Source organism: Diabrotica undecimpunctata, chromosome 8, assembly GCF_040954645.1.
Source record: "Diabrotica undecimpunctata isolate CICGRU chromosome 8, icDiaUnde3, whole genome shotgun sequence".
NCBI lineage: Eukaryota > Metazoa > Arthropoda > Insecta > Coleoptera > Chrysomelidae > Diabrotica > Diabrotica undecimpunctata.
The window spans coordinates 65,043,796-65,065,546 of record NC_092810.1 but is presented as its reverse complement, the minus strand read 5'-3'; the positions used below and the strand labels follow the sequence as shown (position 1 = coordinate 65,065,546).

The window sequence follows — 21,751 nt, the reverse complement described above, 5'->3', positions numbered from 1 at the left end:
AGTCCTAAGCCTGGATAAAGTGTGAGGGCAAGTTTTTTTCATATAAATATTTTTCACTTTTTACTTTTACCGTAACCGATTTTAGGTTAGGTAGAATCATTTTCTGTAATTATATATAGGGGATAAACGGGGGTAATTGCTATTGTCAATTAAAATAAACTATTTATAGTATTTCATTAATAATATGCGTCCTTTTTTCCACGCGTCCTTTTTTCGCGCGTCCTTTTTACCGCGTCCTTTTTTATGCGTCCTTTTTTCCGCGTCCTTTTGTCGGTATACCGTTAAATGCTACCAACAACAGTTGAAATAACTAAATTTTTTCCAAATTTCTTTGAATGTAGTTTTTGACGTGACGGAAAAAATTGCCATAAAATACTTTTAATAAATTGATACTTTTTCACTAGAACAGAGTTAATATAAAAAGAAAATTCATGGATGCCTGAATTTTCCAGCGAAATACCTGTCTAATGATATGCTACACATGGTCTATTTATTATTTAACACTTTGGCTGCGGAAGCCACTATATAGCGTCCTTTTTTATTTCTCAGCCTGTGCGGACGACGCCATTTAGTGTTAATTTCATTCATAAAGTTCATTCCGCACAGGCGAACGTTCTGAAACAAAGTTCCGCACTGAAAGTGTTAAAATTAAAAGTTTGTGGTACTAGAAGGAAGGTGGTTGATAAATGACAGATGTCTATATCGCCTTTTAGAATAAAAATCGACCTGTTTCAATATTTTTACAAAATCCAATGAAGATTGCCAAATATCAGGGTGGACTCTATTGAGTGGCTAACCCTGTATAATATTTAATACCATAGTAAACATGAAAAAACCGTTAAATGGACCGAGAAAAAAGTTATAATTTTGTCTTTTGCATTTACGTTTTATTTTACAAAATATTTTTTTTCCATATAAAAATTATACATTTTATTCATAATACTATTATTCATTGGAAATATTGATAAACGCTAACTGCGTAAAATATCATTTTTGCTATTAAATTTACCAAGAATCGTAAAAAAATGTTGACAAAGGCAGGAAGGAAATACATTCCATGTAGGAGTAATATTTTTGATTAATTCCATAATCAGACTGCATTATACTAACAACGAATAATATTATGTATTTATTTACAGATCCGGCATTAAAACACAATTTCAATACACTTCGATAAAATGCTGTATAACTTAGAGAAGCTGGTGATAAAAATGTGATATGCAAGAAAAGTGTGTACGGTACTACTATATTAGTGCTTGTTGCAATAAGTTGATGATTCTGATGAGCGATTCGAATGATATAAACATAATGCGCTAATTCTATTGGAACCAAAATGCATTTTTTAGAAACGAAATGAGGGACACTGAGACCATAAAATTCCAAAGAGGAGTGACAAGTATTCTCTCGTCATTATCATTTAACCTATACTCAGAGGAGATTGTTGCACGAGCTCTAGATAAGGCACAAGAAGGGATTAAAGGCAACGAAAGAATTGTCAATAACATCAGATATGTCCACGATATTAATTTCCGGAAGCGAACTTAGAGTGCCCTCTTCATTTCTGAAGGTCGGCAATAATTCTAACAAATCTTTCTATATCCTGTGCGGGGTTCTCAATCAGGATTGTGTATCGATACCCGTCCATTCTCTGATATTTTTCAACCATGTACATCTCGTACCTGGACCTCTGCTTTCTTGCATCCCCCCCCCCTTCAACAATATTCATCAGTTGGCGCTAACAGCCCTTCGTGAGCCCTGGCCTGCCTTAAAACATTCTTCCATCCTCCCCTGTCGAGTGGCTGTCTTCTCCATCCCCTTACTCAAATCTCCCTTAAACCGTCCTGCACATCGTCCAGATACCTGGGTTTAGGTCGCTCCCTTCTTCTTCCGACCAGCTTATTTAGCATGGTTATTTTAGAAAGATCACTCTCATCCATCCGTATAACGTAGACCACCCATCTTAGGCGGTTTATTTTGATGGTTTTTACTATACCTGCATCACCAAAAAGTCTATAGATTTACAGATACGGGTATATATCATACCCGTTAAGTTTATTCCCGAATCTCTCATAACTTTTTCGAACGCTAGCTTGAACAGTGTGCATGATAGCGCATCTTCCTGGCGTAATCTTCTGTTAGTTGTAAATGGTTCTGAAAGATCCCCTTGTACTCGCACTTTACATTCAACTTCTCTCATTGTCATTTTAATTAATTCTACCAATCCTTTTGGTATTCCAAATTCGAGCATAGCCGAATACAATTGGAGTCTGTCAGCAATATCGTACGCTGCCTTAAAATCTACGAAGATGTAACTGCAGTCTATGTCGTACTCCGTCGTTTGTTCTAATATTTGTCTCATAGATGATGGATGGATGATATATAATCAATGGTAGATCTGTTTTTCAAAAGGCATCTTTGGTATGATCCTATTCTATTGTCAGTATACTGTGCCAATCGTTCGATAAGTATCATGAACAAAATTTTGTATACCGTATTAAGAAGGGAAATTCCTCTAAAGTTAGAACAGTGAAGCATGTTTTCTTTTTTGTGTATAGGTCATACAATTCCAGTCTTCCAACCTTCTGGTAAAGCGCGTTCTTACCATATCTGTATTAATAGTTTGTGAAAGAGAGTTACAAATGTTTAACCGCCACATTTAAATATTTCTGCGGGTAGGTTATCTGCTCCGGGTGACTTGTTTCTGGCTATAGACTGAATTGCTTTATTCATTTCTTCCAAAGTTGGTAACGTTGATAGCTCAGTTTTCTCCTATTTTAGTTCGAGTTCTATATCATCTCCACCTTCAGCTCTACTCTTTCCATTAAGTAGCGTACTCAAGTGTTCCTGCCATATTTTCAGTACTTCTACCATCAACAATCTTAAGAGCTCATAATGTCTTCTACGGTACACATGTTCTAGACAACTGGTTTTGAACTTCTTGATAATGTTAAGAAGTTCTCTGCCATGGCCCATTTTACGCAGCACTGCCTCGTTACTGACATGGTCTGTCCATGGTATTTTCAGGATTTTTCTAAACAACCACATCTCGAAGGCCTCCAACCTTCTCATAGCACTTAGGTTCATTATCCATGCCTCTGTCCTATATAAAAGAATAGAATATATGTATGTTTTTACGAATCGATACCTAGTATCCAGTGAAAGAGTATCCTAGTATCTTGGGTATTCAATTCGAGCTCAGATTTCAACATCCGGTTCTATAGCTTTCGTTATTCATGAGTCAAGTTATTTAAATTGATTTTCGTCTTCTATGGGGGTGTTACAAATTTGAATGTTAGCTTGTGAATTTGGACGTTTGCTTACTACCATTGCTTTTGTTTTACAGGTTTTGATTTTAAGACCAAAAGAATCGCCTTTTTCTGCTACTGTGTCTAGGAGTCGTTGTCTGGGGTGTCCATCGTTGTTGATCAGCCTTCCGTTAACTTTATTGACTTATTCGATGTTTTCCAGTGCACTCTAGAACACTTCTTGAGAGTAAAGGTTCAAAAAAGAGGTAACAGAACACACCCCTCTTGTCATAGGAACACTAATGAACAGATTTTGCCTATTTTGATCTAGGCTGTCTCTTTCCAATGCAGATTTTTAATAAAATTTATATCTCATTGGTCTAACCCTTGTCTAGTGAGTAGGTGAATGAGTTTGGCCTGTTTTACACGGTCAAACACCTTTTCATAAACTATGAAACACACATAAACATCTTTGGTCCGATTTCTGCATTTTTGTAATAGCACTGTCAGGCTAAAGAGTACCTCACTGCCTCTCTCTAACTAGAAAATCTGCTTAAGAAGGTAGTGGCAGAGGGTGGAAAATATGGCCTTAAAATTAATGCAAAGAAAACAAAAACAATGGTAATCACGAAAAATAATACTCCAAACATAAACATGAAAAATAATTGAACAAGTTAAAAAGTTTAAATATCTAGGATGTTGGATACATGAGACGTTAGACTCAGGAAAGGAAGTCAAATGTAGAATAGAATAGACCAGAAACGCATTTCTAAAAATAATACAATTTTTCACCACCCGAGAAATTGATCTAACTCGTGCAATATCTAACGATATCGCATGATAAAATGTACACAATATCTAACTCCATGGCATGGAAGCCTGGAGTTAGACAGGCATGACAATTAGCTCGTTACGATGCCTAGAAAAAATTGAGATATGGACGCATTCTAAAAATTTCATGGATTGACCATGTTAGCAATGAAGAAGTTTTGAGACGTGTGAATAGAGATCATGAACTTGTAGAAATTATTACGGAAACTTATCGTGGACATATATTCAGACACGAGAGATATAACTTCCTTTAACTAATAATGGAAGAAAAAATAAACGGAAAACGCGGTCCTGGCAGATGACAAATGATATGGCTGAGTAACATCAAGGAATAGACAGGACTAGATCTCCAAACAATAAAAAACAGCGAATAGAGATGAATTTGCAGAAGTCATCACTAACTTCTACTAGAACTGTCCTTAAAGAAGACGATAGTGTAAAATTTACCAAAAATTTTAAAAACACGTCCAAACAAGCTGGCGTCTCAGATATACATCAACACCTAGTGTCAAATAGTAAATAGTACATGTTGAGAGACTTAAAAACCAGATTTTAATGTTTTGCGTTGTGATTAAGGGTCCCACTATGTATTCCTGTCCATAATCTAGCATTTCGCCGTGATTTTTTACTTTTGGGTGTTGTCGGTTTTCACTGTTTAAAATTATGGACATGTCCAGTCCCGGTGCTAGGGTATAAGGTGCCCACCTACAAAACTAGCATAGGCGCCCTTCGGTTTTTTTTTTTAAATTTAATTATATTTATTTAATTTTTTTACAATCGTACAAAAATTAGTATTTAGCTAAATGAAAATAATTACTTTAAAACGGCAATATTATGCTTGTGCAGTGCTGTGAAACCGCAATGTAATGAAAGTACAGTACCTAATAACTTTTATGTTAATTGAATGCAACAATAAATAATGTTCTTTTAACTGAACAGTAAGTTGACAAACTATACTGCATTATTAATCACATAGAACACTAAATTGACAAAGCTTCTGATAAACTAAATTTTATGAAAAATGTTTATTTTAGTACAAATCATTCATTTACGTCCCTAACTGCTGACAGAATCTTCAAACAATTCAAAGAAATTTGAAACAAAGAAGAGAAGCATTTGAAGATAATAAACAAAGCATTTCAAATAAGTGTAAAGTTGTTTGATTTTTGAAACATAATATATTTACCAATAAATTCTATTACTACACGGTAGGAATTCTACGCGTTGTATATTTCCCTTGTGTGGGATGCAAAAATAACACAGATTAGCGTATTATGACTGGATTTAAACCTACATTTAAAAAATCAATTTTTTTTTACTATTTTGTATAACACTATTATAGCAGAAAAAAGCTCATTTTGGCGCCCCAAGCTCTGCTGCCTGCAGTGCATCCCCTGCAGGTCCGTTATCACCTGCTCTAGGCATGTCTCTGCTTTCATTATCCCATAAGTTAAAAATGGGAACAGTATATGTTCGCATTAAGTTGAATCTTTTTTAACCCATAAAAATACAATCCATATTTTTTATTATAACCCATGAGTCCGATATATAATATAATATAGTCATTTAAGTATGTGTAATTTAATTAAATTTAAGTGCATCAATATATGAAAACCAGTGAACCTACACTTCAGCAAAACTGCAACAATTTTATGATATAAAATCCAAGGCAACGAAGTAATACAATATGGCATATAATGTTTCAATGGAAATGACCTCTTATATTACTTTTAATAGGAAATGATAAAGTAGGTACGTATTTGTTTTTAAAAAATTTAACTAAATTAGTAAAGTAAGATTAAATATTGTATTCATATTATTCCTAATATTCTTCTGATATGCTTACTTAATACTATATCATAAGTATCCTACATATATAGTTTGTCATCCCTTTTGGCAGCTAATCATTTAGCAGTATTATTTGCTGTTAAAAATCCTTTACGTCTAAATTATAGTAATGTAAATAATGAAATAGAGAATTCTCAAATAGTTTCAAAGAATATTTTTATATTTACAACGTTTATTGTTAAAGTGGAGGAATCAAGATATTTGATGAGCACGTTTTAGGGATGTTTTGAACTCCCGTCCTTGGACTGATAGAACATGCACTATGGTCATATAGGACAGGGGTGAATTAGGTATAACCAAATAAACTTGCCCTGTTAGTCGGTTAAAATCAAATATATAGGCAATCAAATATATAGTTACAAGCATGAATAATTGGCACTTTATATTATAAGATGTGTAGTTTACAACGTTTTTATTTTTTCTTGGATATAGGTTTTCTGATTATTGTATATTCATATTAATGTAGGAATATAATATTGTCTTTTTAATTAATAAGCATAAAAATTAATTTTATTTTCGACCATCTTTCGATGGTCCGATTCATTACTGGAATATTTCCAAAATCGTGTATTTTGAACAAAGTATGTAGAATGGTTAAATATTAAAAACACTTTCCGAATCGCTTAATTAACATTTAAAATTAGAGAAAATTGTTTTAAATGAATGTGTTTCAAATATCTTCGAACTTTGACTTGCATTTTCCAACATTAGCTCATTCATTTAGCTCATTTATTAGCATTCAGTATTGAACTCGATCGACAATTCATAATAAAGATTTATTGGATACTTTATACTACATCATTAAAATTTATTTCTTTTCTTTCCTTTTCCTTTCTTTCCTTCCTAAACTTTGACATATTTTTGTCGAGTTTTCTTTAATAGTTACTGAAACTAATCTGTCTGTACATTTCTCTTAATCTTATATACTATGTGCGTGTCCCACTGAGACATAGGAGTACCTCAAATGGTATCGTGGTATTCTCAAGCTGAGCTAAAGTTTTCTGTGCCAGCTGTTGAAAGATTTTAGGTTTTTTTTTTGATAAAGAGCTTCCATGAATTGTACAAAACAATGATTCCATTTTTAGTGTAGCTTCCCACAATTCTTCGTTTGGGTACAAAAGAGAACCTCTAGAGACTGTCTGTAGCCAATCTGGTATATATGTCTCATAAATTTTTGTAGGGTTTCCTAAACTATATTTATGTTTGAATTTGTATGCAACATAACCAGCAACATACTCCAAAGAGTCCCGATGAATTTTTTATTTCACCTCATAATTTTTTGCAGTTTTTTCTACCAAATTAAACAGCATTTTTTGTGTCAAGCAAATATCTTCTGACGCCGAAATATCGCTTGGCAATTGAGGACTTTCTAATGAGCTGTTACTTACACAGGATTCACTAGTTTCAATAGTATTGCGACATTCTGTAAAGATCGCCGCCGAATTTTTCCTAAAATATACCACCTTAATCTATATTTAAAATTTATTGGCGAAGAATGATCATTTGCACCACCCATTCCTCGAATATAAGAAAAAATTTCTCTAGAACGTCTTGATTCAACATCGAAGTTAAAATATAGTCAATGTTGTATTTTGCTTGTAGGTAAGAAAGTAACTCTTTCAGAGATCTATTAGTTAGTAATATTAGTAAGTTATTTATGAGTCTCTATTTAGTCTTTTCGATCGACGAGGTCTCTTACATAGCATTTAGGGTTGCTCATTTCAAGGTGTATTAAATATTTAGAAAGGTATCTTTCAAAACGATCAGAGGCATCGATGGCTCTAATCAGAGTTCTGCAGGAGAATCTTCAGCATAATAAGGCAGCTTCGACAGAACTTACTGTTGCTATGAGAAAGTTCGATGTAGCTGTGATACAAGAATCCTGGGTTTACCACGGCCAAACAAGAGGTTTATTATTGGAGGGGCATTATTATTGGAGAGCTTATATAAAGCCGATCTTCCAAAGTTCCGAGGACTAGTATAAAAGTTAGACGACATATTAAAAAACCGCCGTTGACGAATTTCTTTTTCAGGAATTTAACGACGGTAAAGATGGGTAAGGATGGTAAAGCAGCAGGCCCTGATAACATACAAACAAAACTACCCAAACTAATAAACAACGAATCAATAACAATAATCGATAATAAAACTCGTTGGCTCTATTGACATATGTGAAAACAGACCGAAATCAATGACGTTTTGTACGTTCATAGAACAATGTGTGTTTCTCTAATATAATTTGTTTTACAAAATAAAATACAGCATTTCGTAAGTTGCAATATCGTGAATGTGATGTTTGTATCTAATTGTTAGTTAATTTTGTAGTATGTTCCTGATGAAGTTGAACTAATAAAAGAATCAACGAAATATCGAACTCCAGACGTAAATAATGGGAAAGAATCACTTCTGAGCCTTTTAAATAAAGTATACGAAACTATACGAATATAGCACAATCAGTCTTATGAGTCACGTTTTAAAAATTTTTCTTCGGATAATTCACTCCAGAAGTTATGATATGAAGTAAAAACGTGTTAGTTTCCATAATATGTAGTTTTGGAACAATAGGGTGCACTATTCAGCGTGCAAGTGTTGGTTCAAAGTTGTAGAAATGTCAATCATCCTGTTTACATGTGCTTTATAGACTTTTGAGAAAGTATTCGATAAAGTTAGACATATAATACTGATGGAAGTTCTTGGACGAGTAGGAATAGACGACAAAGATTTAAAAATTATACAAAATCTCTACTATCACCAGCAAGCAAATGTCAGAATTGGTCTAGATACTTCTGAATCAATTGAAATTATCCGTGTGTTTAGACAGGGGTGTATCTTATCACCACTGCTTTTTAATATGTACTCAGAATATATTCTCAAAGAGGCACTTGCCAGGTTTGATGTAGGTATCACTGTCAACGGACATTAAGATCAGTGATCTGAGTTATGCGAATGATACTGTGTTGCTTGCGAGTTCTGCGGAAGAACTACTCGTACAGTTATTTATTGACAGTGTTACTGGTGAATGCGAAGAATACGGCTTAAAAATTAATACTTCTTCTTTTTATGTAGACGTGACTCTGTATGTTTTTCAACGTGCCTCCAGTAAGTTGTCGATCCATCGTTTTCGTAGCCTTTCTACTGATCGTCTTCCTATTGGGGAACTATCTCTTATCGTCTTTACTACTCTAGTTGTTGTCATTCGGCTTACATGATCGTTCCATTCTACTCTTCTATTTCTTACCCAGTCCTTGATGTTCTCCACCTTGCATCTATGTCGTATATCTATACTTCTAGCTCTGCCCCACAGTGTTTTACGATCCATTTGATCTCTGCCGTTTAAAACATTCTTTTTGTTCTCTGTCAAGTCGTGTTTCTGCCGTGTATGTCATGATATATATTGTTTCATTCAGGCAACCTGTGGCTTTGTTTGCTCTATTCACTTCTGTTTCGAGCATTCCGTAGCTAGATAATGTGATATTTAAAGATATTTAAACTTCATTACTTGTTCTATCATTCTTCATCAACACAGAATTAGATCCAGACCAAGAGATCCGGGTACGAATAGAAATGGCAAGGGCAGCGTTCTTAAAATTCAAACAATTGTTCTGTGACAAAAATCTGAATACTGCGCTGAGACTGAGGTTTGTTGAATGTTACGTCTGGTCGCAACTATTGTACGGGGTAGAAACATGGACACTAAAAGCGCAAATAGTTAAAAAGATTGAAGCCTTTGAACTTTGGATATACCGGAGAATATTAAGAATTCCATGGACTGCCAGGGTCACCAATGAGGAAGTGCTGAGAAGGATGGGTCGAGACAAAAAATTGTTGAGAACGATAAAAGTACGCAAGACTGCATACCTTGGACACATACTAAGAAATAATAAATATAGTGTTCTGCAGGTCATCATGCAGGGTAGAGTCGATGGCAAAAAGGGAATAGGTAGAAAGAGGAAGTCATGGCTGCGAAATATTCGAGACTGGACAAACATGACTGTAGACGAATTATTCCACGTTGCAAAAGACAGAGAAGCTTTTAAAAATGTGGTCGCCAACCTCCGTTAATGGGGACGGCATAGGAAGAAGAAGAACTTGTTCTATTATCTGGACCTTCCAGATCCAATTTACATCTTAGAAAATTTGCTGTTACCATGCATTTTGTCTTTTTTGGGGAAATTACCATGATACATTTTCTGGCGGTTATATTGAATTGGTGCAGCATACGTTGTAAATCATCTTCACTTTAAGAGAGTAGTATTGCGTCGTCTGCATAGCAGGATTATTTCACGTTGTTTTTCTCCCATTTGCTATCCTGTTTTAGTTCTTACTTTTTTATTATTTCATCCATAATCAGGTCGAACAATAGAGGACTCAGGAAATCTCTCTGTCTTATCCCATTGCCAGCTTCAATAGGGTCAATTAGTTCTTCTTCTTATTTTACTTTTATTGTGTTGTTTTGGTAGATATTTTCTATCGTTTTGATTATTCCTAAAGGTATTTCTCTTGTGTACAGCAACTGGATAACGTCCTTTAATTTGACAAGGTCAAATGTCTTCTTAAGGTCCACGAAACATAGATATGCCGGTTTGTTGTATTCTAATGATTTCTCTTGTACTTGCCTCACTATAAATATAACGTCGGTGCATGATCTCCTTGACCTAAAACCTTGTTGTTCTTCTGCTAGCGTTATAATTTCATTCAGTATATTTGTTATCACTTTGGTTATAAATTTTAGTGTTGTGTTTAATTAATTAATTCCTTTGTAATTTTCCGGGTCCGATTTGTCTCCCTTTTTGAAGAGAGGTATTAGGATGCTTGATCTCCATTCTTGAGGAATTCGGTTTTCTTCTATTATTTTTTGGATTAGTTTTAGTATTGTTTACCTACCTGTATGCCTGTTGTGCTTGTTGTGTTCTAGGTTTTCCTTTTTGATATGTAAAATTAATACTTCAAAAACACAGTAATCAATAAAACACCAATAGACGACTACACAATTATAGCATATGGTACTGAAATAGAAAAAACTGAGAACATTACTTATCTCGATTTAAATATAAAACAATAATTGGGATATGAGCAAAGAGATAAATATCCGCATTGAAAAGGCCAGAGCACTGTTCTTATATATTTTTCTTCAGTGTTCTTAAAAAAATATATGTGGACGAAATATTAACAATAACCTGAAAATAAGACTCATCAAATGTTACATCTTCTTGACATTATTGTATGGAGTTGAAAGCTGGACGTTCGCTAAATCTATACTAAATAAACTTCAAGCTTTCGAAATGTGGGCGTATCGAAGGCTGCTATGCATAAGCTGGATTGACAGAGTGACAAATGAAGAGGTATTACAACGTTTAAAAAAACAAACGGAAGTAGCAAAAACCGTAAAAATACGAAAATTGGAGCATTTTACCCATGTCATGCGACACCCAGAACGTTATGGAGTCCTCCATATCATCTTATTATTCAGGGCAAAATATATGGAAAGAGAGGTACCAGTCGAAGAAGAACATATATGTTATTATATGAGATACCAAACAAAGCTATTTACAAAAATAGGACGTAGCTGTAAGCTTCACATTGTAAAATTAGTTACAAATATACAGGGTCTCCCATAACACTGTGTCCTGTGTCGCATCAAAGATATGTTTATATTAAAAAAGTTATAACCAAATTTCAATGAAAATCGTAATAAGTTCAAAGCCCTGTATAATTGAAAAGGAATACAAATGTAACGACCTGTTGTAGCCATAGTTTGTAGATGATTGTCAACCTTCATAAAAATGATTGATTTTGCTAATACTCTTAAAATATAATACAGTGTAAGTCAAAACAGAAATTCATTATTTGCTCAGTATTTTTAAATGCATCACCTTATATTTTATGTCACCATCATAAACTAAAATCAATGTAGTTAAATTTGTCTTAAGTATTTCCAAAGCACATACTTAATAGTGTGGGAGATATTTTAAATTATAATGAAAAAAGGGATATTTCCATTTTGGGAGCTGGTTGTGCAGTATATATCCAAAACTATCAAGATCACATTATGTTTAAATTAAACTAACAATGTTCCATTAATTCCGCGGAACTGTTTGCAATATATCAAGCTCTGAAATGGACTATTGCGAAAAAAATGTCTGATCAACAAATAGTAATCCTGTCGGATTCAAAATTTGCGTTGTCTCTGTCTGCTTTAGATAATTCGCATAAGCATATATACAAAAACAGTATTATCGTAAAATTTTTAGAAAATCAACTAAACAAGAATTAAAATAAAACTGGGAAATTGAATGACATGCCTTCTGTAAAAGAAGTAAAAACCTTTATACAAAAATTCACCCTGCTTTACCTACTGCGCCTTTTGCTGCAAGAAGTCATCCCAATAGAAGAATATATTCAATGTTTGTTAGATGCCTTGTTAATCATGCTACTGTGAAAGCCCATCTTCATAGATTTAATTTAAGTGAAACAGAACTTTGCGATTGTAATGGTAATACTGATGATATCAATCATTGGATTCGAGTGCATATATAATGATGCTGCTATTAGTAAGTAGATTAGTAAGTAAGATGCTGCAAGTATCTATTGGAAAATCTGATAAAAGAACAAATACCTCTTTCTCAGTGTCAATCTTCTATTTTATATATCTCTCGTCATAATATTAGGCTTAAAAAGGACTAAAAGAAAAATTTAGAATGTGTAATCTGAATGTATAAATCTAGCTGTGTTCCCTCTGCCTATCTTTATGTTATATATTTACCTCCTAGCCGTTGCCTGTCTTGTGTTGTAATAAAGTCGCTATGAAAGGTACCTTGGCGTGAAAAGTATCCCTATATTATGTAATCCCCTGTTGGTTCTAAATATTAATTTTAAGTTGGTTAGGGCCTTGAATGTAACGAATGAAAGTATGGTTTCTTATCAATCTACTGATTCTTGTGATACTGATGTTTACATTATATTTTTAATTTACTTCTAGGCGAAGTACTATTTTGTTACCAAATGCAATAGGTCAATACATCATTAACAAATTCAAGTAGTCAAATACATTATTGTGGCTGAATGGATCAAGTTATCCAAAGCCATTAAATAAATAAAAAAGGGACATTTCAGGAATTAAATTTATTATTTTCATTTAATTTACTATTTACAAATATCTTGAAGCAACAAACAAAAAAAAATAAAGACATTGTTATTTCCAATGTAGGAAGTGTTCGAAATAAGTTCCGATATAATTAAAATCAAGGTGGCTATGAAGGTATGTTTCATAAATTGACAATTTAGTTTTAAATCAAATTGTTTTGACATTGTCTTGGATTTTAATTATTTTACAACAATCAACAATAAAATTTGAAAGAGAAGAACTGGTAGACGTGGTATGAATATTAGGTAAATGTAATAAGAACTGTTTACTTGCATCAAGAGTCTATCGTGTGTGATTTCTAGATCGTCAGCAACTGAATAGAGAGCATTTTAAAATGTAATGAATAGATTCAATCGCAATGGTTCAGTGTTATGAGACTAAAGAAAAAAAACTGGTTACAACAGAAGCCGAATTAAAAACTTCACTGGCCGTTACTGAGTATGAGTATCCTTATATTATAAACGCCGCATAGGAAGATCCAACCTTGCGCCATATGGCGTGTTCCAACTGTATCCAAAGAGGCGTAAAGCTTGTCGCTTACTTAAGCGCCGAGAAGCAGAGCGAAGCGAAGCAGGGTTCGACAAACTTTTGAAATGCGCGCCAATATGTGCACGGTTTTTCGCTTATATACGAGGAGGTACGGTACCTTGTTCGGTTTGGAGTCAAAGGCAGTTGCACTATGGCGTTGAAGTAGGTATGTAAGGTATGTAGACACGTGTTGTACGATAGTTTTTGAAGTACTGACATCGAATAGCAGTTCAGAAGAAGACTTTGTTATTGCATGTGCAGTAGCTAAAGAAGAAGAACGTAATATGAACCGTAAAAGAAAACCTTGGATTCATAACATAAATTTAAGAAGGGAAATTTACAGAAAATTTCACCAACTTCATTACGATTTGCTCAAAGATGAATTTTTTTCAGTATTATAGAATGAGCCCAGAAAAATTTACTGAACTTATCGCTCTATTGCAACCAAATATACAGCAATAGCACACAAAATTTTGTTTAAGGTAGAAGACTGTGAATATTGTTCAGAAATGGGGAACTTTGAGCAATATATTATTGCAATGCTGGCAAATTGTTGGTATGGATAGTATGCCTGGGTGAATGTGTCTTTTAAATATGTTCGAGAATCTGAAGATTTAGAGAATCCAGCGACGCCAAGAATTGACTGCGAATGATTTTGAAAGAAAATTAGCTTTATGTGAATGGGGACAACAAAAAATAATTGTACAAAGATTTTTTTCGATTTTGATTTATTCGAAAATAAGATGAGAATGAAAAAAAAAAGGAAACATCTATCTATATAAAAGGATAGGACGACAAGTCACACTGTTTGTCCGATACCTACGCCACCTAGGAAGGAAATATGAACTACCAACATCTGACATTTCAATCATATTTTGTTCTTAAAACCACACGGTTGATTGATTGCTAACAATTTTGATTAATGACATCATGCCCGGGTATCTCTTATGGGAGTGACAGTCCTCTGAAATTTGTATTTCCTAAGGACACCAGAGGGCGTAGCATTCATAGCAAAGCTTCGTGACTGCGCAATACCGCAACCAACAAAACAAGTACGCCATTTTTATTGTGGTTTCGACACAGTGTTTCGAGTTGTATTATTTGCGATTAAATAATTGTTTGCTTTTTTGCCATCATATTTAAATAATTACGGTTTTTAACTGCTGCGTTAATGGTTGTAATAATTACAATAAGGATGCTCAAATGCATATTTTTCCAAAAGATAGGGGGGTAAGTAGAAAATGCTGATATAAGATTTTATTTATTTTATAATAATTGCCTTAAAATGTCCGATGTTGTCCCAAACTTCTTTCTTTCACGTTATGATGTGTATTAGAATTGTTGCGATATAGAATTAGGTAAAAGTTTTTTAGGAATTAAGATTATCGCCATTAAAAATGTGGCAATTCTTCAATGTTTCAAGAACTTTTTCTACAAAACTTTTGTTTATTTCTCCTTTTGTAAAGCACCTCTAGAAATATACTATGTAACATTATTTCACAGAAAATATTAAAAACAAACTATTTATTTTTTAGCTTTATGATATTTGGATTAACAAAATTGGGAGAGAAGACTTGCACAATTCATTTTGGACCAGAAGCCCGCTATGTTGGATTGAGATATAAGTCCACCTTGAAATGTGATGCTATTCCTTCTCTGTTTCTGTGTTGTAATTTATAGAAACTACAGAATAGCCACTGTTTAACCAACTACATTTAAATACATGTAATTAATGTTTATATAAAAACATAAAAAAGAAAATAAAGTAGAAAAAGAACCAACGTTTGTTTTATTTTTGTAATCAAACCCTCAATATTAATCTTTATATTTGAAGAATTACGAGAAGATTTTTTAAAAAGATGTTGCTTTCCTAAGGCCGCCAGATGGCGCATTGTCCAGAAATAACCTACACAGTTTCCTATCTATTCAGTAATATATATTCTTTATCTATGAATGACATATAATGTATATATATTATGCCTCGCATGTCGCTGGTTTATAAATTTATAGAGAAATATTTATTAAATACATTGATAAAATGTTGATAAATAGATAAAATTATCCATGATGTATTATTTCTTATTTAAAACAACTTTTAAAGACTAATCATTTTTATTTTGACAAGATAGTAAACCATGGCATTTTGAATTACAAATTTTATTGTTTGCACGACATGCACACTTATTATTTATACAACCACCTTTGCAATGGCAACGCTTGTAACCTTGGCTGCCTAATATGCTATTTTGGCTGCAGCTTGTCTGAGAGTTATTTCCTTCTCTGATTGAATCAGTTATATTTTCCAATAAAACCAATTTTTCGCAACATGGATTAAACACATAGCTTTAAATAGGCCCATATCTATTTTTGTGTCAGTCGATTTTTCTTCTTTTTTTATTTCAGTTTTTGTTTCGTTTATTTTAGACTTTTATCCAGTGTTTCTATCCAGAACCTACATACAAACACCTGTGACTCAACCATGTCGTGTTGGGTTCCTAATAGCCTAACGAAGTTGTGCCAGGGAGAGATGCTCGAGGAGATTAGACCTTTATGCCGAGATGGTCGGCGTCCAACTAAGGGCCGGTTAAGGAAAAACATCTCCCATCTGTTCGCTCATTCAGCAATTATTCGGCTATTGTATTTGTTACAGTTTAAAAATGATTTATTGTCTTCACGTTTTGACCTGACTATTGAGTTTGTATAATTATTAAAACAAGTGCGCACATCGTTGATATCCATAATAACACTTTTTGTATAAATTTACTACGAGTAATTTCAGCACGAGAACAGAAATAAAGTAAACAATACACATAACCCAGCTTTTAATCAAAATTTCAACATTGACCGATTAACAGCGAGCAATGTTGAATATCAAGAATTTAAAATTATCATCAATGTATAATTTCTAACATGTTTCTGGAGAATAATGTTAATATCTAGCCATTGTCAACAATGACTAATGCAACAGGCCATTGTCGATGTTGGCAGGTTAATAACGTTATTGACCGGATTTACGTTATTGTCCGTAACATATATACAGGATATAGTAAAAAGATTGGAAAATCAGAAGAGTATCAGATCATACTTTATATTTACTTGACTTACATGCAAGAAGTTTATTATTTTAAAAATTTAACGAGTGACCGTAGATGGCCACTGATTGGACCCCCGTCGCATGCGACGGGCAAAATTACTATAATGTATATGAATATATTATACTACTGTAAGAATATTCTGAATTTTATTATATGTCATAAACATTATGTTTTAAATATTTATTAATGGTTTACCGTACCTCCTTCTACTACTTCTCCAACAAACACCTTAGCTATACCGGCCATTGCTATAACCACATTTTGAGAAACTGAACAACCCGTTATAGTCTGCATAAGTCTTTTAATTGCTGCTTTTGGAAATGCTGATCTCCTGTACATTTCATATCTGTCTAACTGATCTTCAGTGAAATTTGATACTAAAACCCTAAAAACAATCAATATGTCAATAGTAGAACATTTGTTTAAAAGTTCAAATTGTATTTGAATAATGCTTTACTCTTGAGCATAATTCATGTTTTTTGACACCTCCTATAAGATTGATAAAAGTTGATATCTGATGGTTTTGCATCTTAGGTTTTAGACCATGCAAAACTTTTTATGAAGAATAACTTTTTTTCATAAAAGTAATAATAAAAAAGTTTCCCATATGTTGCCAACATAAGTAGACACGCTGTGTACACAGTTGAGTTTATGGTTCTTTACACGTGCGTCATCATTTAAAGCATACGAAATAAGTCGGAAATTTACTCCACGCAACAGCAAGTGACAGAAAGTGGCTACTGCTCCAATCAAGGATTATATTATAAAATTTATAAAATGTTAGTTTTGCTTTAAAATTTTGGTGTAGAAGTAGAGCTACATTTGAAGTAGCTTAATGAATTCTTTAAATAACATTAGTGATTAATAAATAAATAAACAATTTATAAAAAAATATAATTAAATATACAATAATATTTACAGTCTATTCATGTAATAAGTAACAGTAGAATTATTTAAAAAATGAAACATTATTTAGCTCAAATAATATTGTTGCAAGATGTTGAATGTATGTCTTATGAACAATTCATCGGTTTTAACTGAGGTTCATCAAAATTAACATTGTATTTCTTCAACCAATCTATAATGTCTGAAGGTTGTTTATTCATGATTTCACTATGGTAGGATGCGTTATCCATGACAATCAAAGATGGGTATTCTGAATTAGGAAATAATTGTGTACTTATCCATTTAGTAAATATTGTACTATTCATTTCACCCTGATAATCTGCAGTCAAGGATTTGGAACAAATAACAAACTGGCGTCTGAAATAAACTCTATTGCTGAACCGGCATGAACTACAATAAATCTTGTTTAATCATAACCACCTCGTTTAAGTACACTTCTGTTGTTATCCTGCCAGGACGTCATTTTATTTCCAATAGAAAAAAATCGACGTTTCATCTAAAAATACAACTTCTCATGACCATGTACTATTTCTGTTTTCCATGTATTTACGTAAGAAACACGCTCGTTGTACTGCTATATGAGTTCTTTCAATTAAAGCTCTTCGATTAGCATCTTTTTTAAATTCTATATTTTATATTCTACTCAAGGATGTTTTACTTGTAGAAACAATTTCTTTAGCTAGCATTGATCAACGCTTCATGGGTTACATATTTCTCTAAAAAGTTATTTATTTTAATATATTACTATAACATGTTGTCATACTCGCAATTCTCAACAGAGAGTTAGTTTACTTACTATCCTTGTAAAATTGTATATTGTATTTCAAATTGCCATTTTATTGCCCTCAGCTAAATCAGTAGTTTTCGTTTTTAAATGAGGTCTGCTTTTTCCCGGAGAAGATAAGACAGGATTTTTTTCTTTTCTTTTTCGTTTATTGTATACTGTGTTTTTCTTCCATTTAAGTGCAGCCGCTACCCTCTAAAACGAAGTTAAAATATTATTAATATTTTTAATTGAAATTGAAAAAAGCCAAGAATAAAAAGTTGCTAATTATAAATATTTTGCTATGTAATAAACTTGGCAAGTAAATAATATTAATAATATATATTATGTGCTTGTCATCATTGAAGCTTTATAATTGTGCACCTTTGAAAATTGTACTTTTTGTACCTCTTGAACAGATGACGACGAATCAACTGGTCCCTCATTCGTTTTATCTAATTGAAAGTACTCAATTAAATTTAAAACGAGTTATAGTGTTTGTGAGGTAAGAGTTTTTCCAGGCAGAATCTAAAAAAATTCAATAAAATATTTTCTTTTTGTCATTTCTTTCACTTTTGCTGAACCTTAAACAAAACCATTCCTTAACTGTGTAAATTAGGTTAACTTTGTATGTAAATGAATGGCTAAATAAAATAAACTTACCAGAAAATTTTAAACTCCGATATAAAATTAGTTGTGAAAACAACTGTTTTTGTAATATAAATAACTTCTAAATGCAAAAAAACAGCAAAAAATCCAAAACACTGACAGCCACAAGTAAAAAAAACCAGAAATGTCAAAAACGAAAACGTCTCCAAGCGTCTTTTTGTACTGTCTTTTCGATGTACTGAGTTGAAAGCATTCATAAAAATATTATAACATGTGTCTTTACTTAATAACAGGCGGAAGCTGATTTGTCTTTAGTTTCATGCGTGGAAGACAATGATGCTAGATAAAAAGAATGTGTTTTATCTCGCCAGCGATTAATGACGCACATGTAAAGAACCAAGGACTCAACTGTATAGGTATGGGACCATTCAAGTATTACGTAACGCAATTTAGGGGGAGGGGAATCTTGTAAAACGTTACCGCGCATTACAGGGGCGGAGGTGGGTTCGAAACAACGCGTTACATAACATTGTTTCTGAGTTAAATAAAAAACTATGGAATTAAAATCTCAAAACTTAAACCCTTAAAAAAATAAAATTTGCTTGTCACCTAAAATATGCAAACAAAACGTCACTTCGTAAAAAATCGTGAACCTCACGCAACTTTGTATCATAACAAAAACATAAGGTATTCATGTTTATGACATTTTTACAGCATTCATTGAGTATATTTATTATATGTCATTGGTCAAAACCAAGAAAGCAACTGGACCAGAAAACATCCCAACTGAACTCTTAAAAATAATACAGGAGGTCCAAGTGCTCTATAACGTATATACTGGTGAAATACCTGAGGAATGGTTGAAGTATGTTTTTACAGCAATTCCGAAGAAACAGCTGGCAAAAAGATGTGACGAAAACTGATTAATTAGTCTGATGAGCTACACATTAAAACTGTTTTTCTTCGCCTTATTCATTGTGAAAGAGACCTACTTAGATGAAACCCAGTTTGGATTTAATCCAAACCTTCAAAAATGCTGTGGCCAACAATGCTGGTAAAGATATTTATGTGGATATATTATCATTATTTTTTTTTATTTCAAATCCAGTCATAATACGCTAATCTGTTTTTGTTATTTTTGCATTCTACACACATAAAATATACAATTCATAGAATAGAATTCCTACAGTATTCTGAATTGTAGAATTGTATACAAATTCGACCAAATTGTTGCAGTTGCTGGACAGTCTCTAAATCGGACGGAGAAAAGGAAATTAAGGGAATTTCTTCGGCAGTATCGTGATATTTTCGTACCGAAAGGAGGAAAGACGGGAAGAACTACCGTTGTTAAGTATAAAATTGATACTGGTAATGCTAAGCCAATTCGTCAAACTGCTAGACGATTACCACAGGCAAAAAGAGAGGAAGCTGAAACGATTGTTCAGGAAATGAAGAAAGGTGGGGTGATAGAACCTTCTACGAGCCCATGGGTCTCTCCGGTGGTCCTGGTTAAGAAGAAAGACGGAACGACGAGGTTCTGTGTGGATTACCGTTTGCTAAACAACGTTACCAAGAAAGATAGTTATCCTCTGCCTCGGATCGACGACACATTGGACACATTGGCTGGAAGTAAATTGTTTTCTACTTTGGATTTGAAGTCTGGATACTGGCAGTAATGGACCCAGTAGATAAAGACAAGACAGCCTTCACCACAGGATCTGGATTGTGGCAATTCAACGTTATGCCATTTGGACTCTGTAATGCTCCTGCAACATTTGAGAGGCTTATCGAAAATGTGTTGAGAGGGTTATCTTGGAAAACATGCCTGGTTTATCTATAATCGTCTTGGGTGAGACATTTGAAGATCATCTGAACAATTTAGAAAACGTTTTTAATCGACTTAAAGCTGCCCAATTGATGTTAAACCCCAAGAAGTGCCAGCTATTTCAAGGAAAAGTCAATTATGTGGGTCATATAGTCAGTAAAGACGGAGTGGCCCTGGATAAAGGAAAAATCGATTCCATTAAGGAATGGCCAGAACCAACCGACAAACATCAAGTGAGAAGTTTTCTTGGATTATGTACTTACTACCGGAGGTTTGTTAAGAAGTTTGCAGATATCGCTAAGCCATTAACGCGACTTACGCGTTAGTTACGAGGAAGCAAGAGATTATCGCTGGGATACAGACTACCAAAATGCCTTTGAGACCTTGAAAAGCATTTAATCACAACACTAATTTTAGGGTATCCACTGCCAGGAGGAGAGTTCATCTTAGATACAGATGCAAGTAATGTGGGAATTGGAGGAGTAGATTCAAGGACAGGAACGAATCTTTGGATATTTTAGTAAAGTTCTTTCAAAACCTGAGCGGAATTATTGCGTCACGAGAAGAGAACTTCTAGCAGTAGTGAAATCAGTAGAGCACTTCTATCAATACCTCTATGGAAGGAAGTTTTTAATCCGAACCGACCATGCCGCCCTTAAGTGGTTGATGCAGTTTAAGAATCCAGAGGATCAGATATCCAGATGGATCGAACGACTCCAAGAATACGATTTCAAGATTGAGCACCGGGCCGGAGTTAGCCACAGAAACGCTGATTCTCTTTCCCATGTCCAGCATAGTGTTTCCACTGCAACAAAACGGAATCCAAGGAAGCAGCAGTGCTAAGAACAACGATGGTCAACGACGACTGGACGCCTACTAAGATAACGAAGGAACAAGAGAGAGATCCGGTTGTACAGAAAATTCTAAAACCGAAAGAGGAAAATCGTCGACCACCTT

At 33.6% G+C, this 21,751-nt stretch overlaps 1 protein-coding gene and 1 long non-coding RNA gene across 2 annotated transcripts in view; both read right to left on the bottom strand.

Annotated features, from left to right (window-relative positions):
• The window catches only part of Taf11 (TATA-box binding protein associated factor 11), a 46,291-nt gene that overhangs the window by 14,598 nt on the left and 9,942 nt on the right, over window positions 1-21,751 (bottom strand). The window contains exon 2 of the mRNA XM_072540400.1: window positions 16,892-17,076. Coding sequence (XP_072396501.1) covers window positions 16,892-17,076 — 185 coding nt within the window. The remainder of the gene's footprint in view (window positions 1-16,891; window positions 17,077-21,751) is intronic.
• LOC140447641 (uncharacterized) lies at window positions 18,400-19,077 on the bottom strand. Its single transcript, XR_011951622.1, has 3 exons — window positions 19,024-19,077; window positions 18,769-18,888; window positions 18,400-18,576 (listed from the first exon to the last, which is right to left on the bottom strand). It is a non-coding gene; the product is annotated as an uncharacterized lncRNA (long non-coding RNA).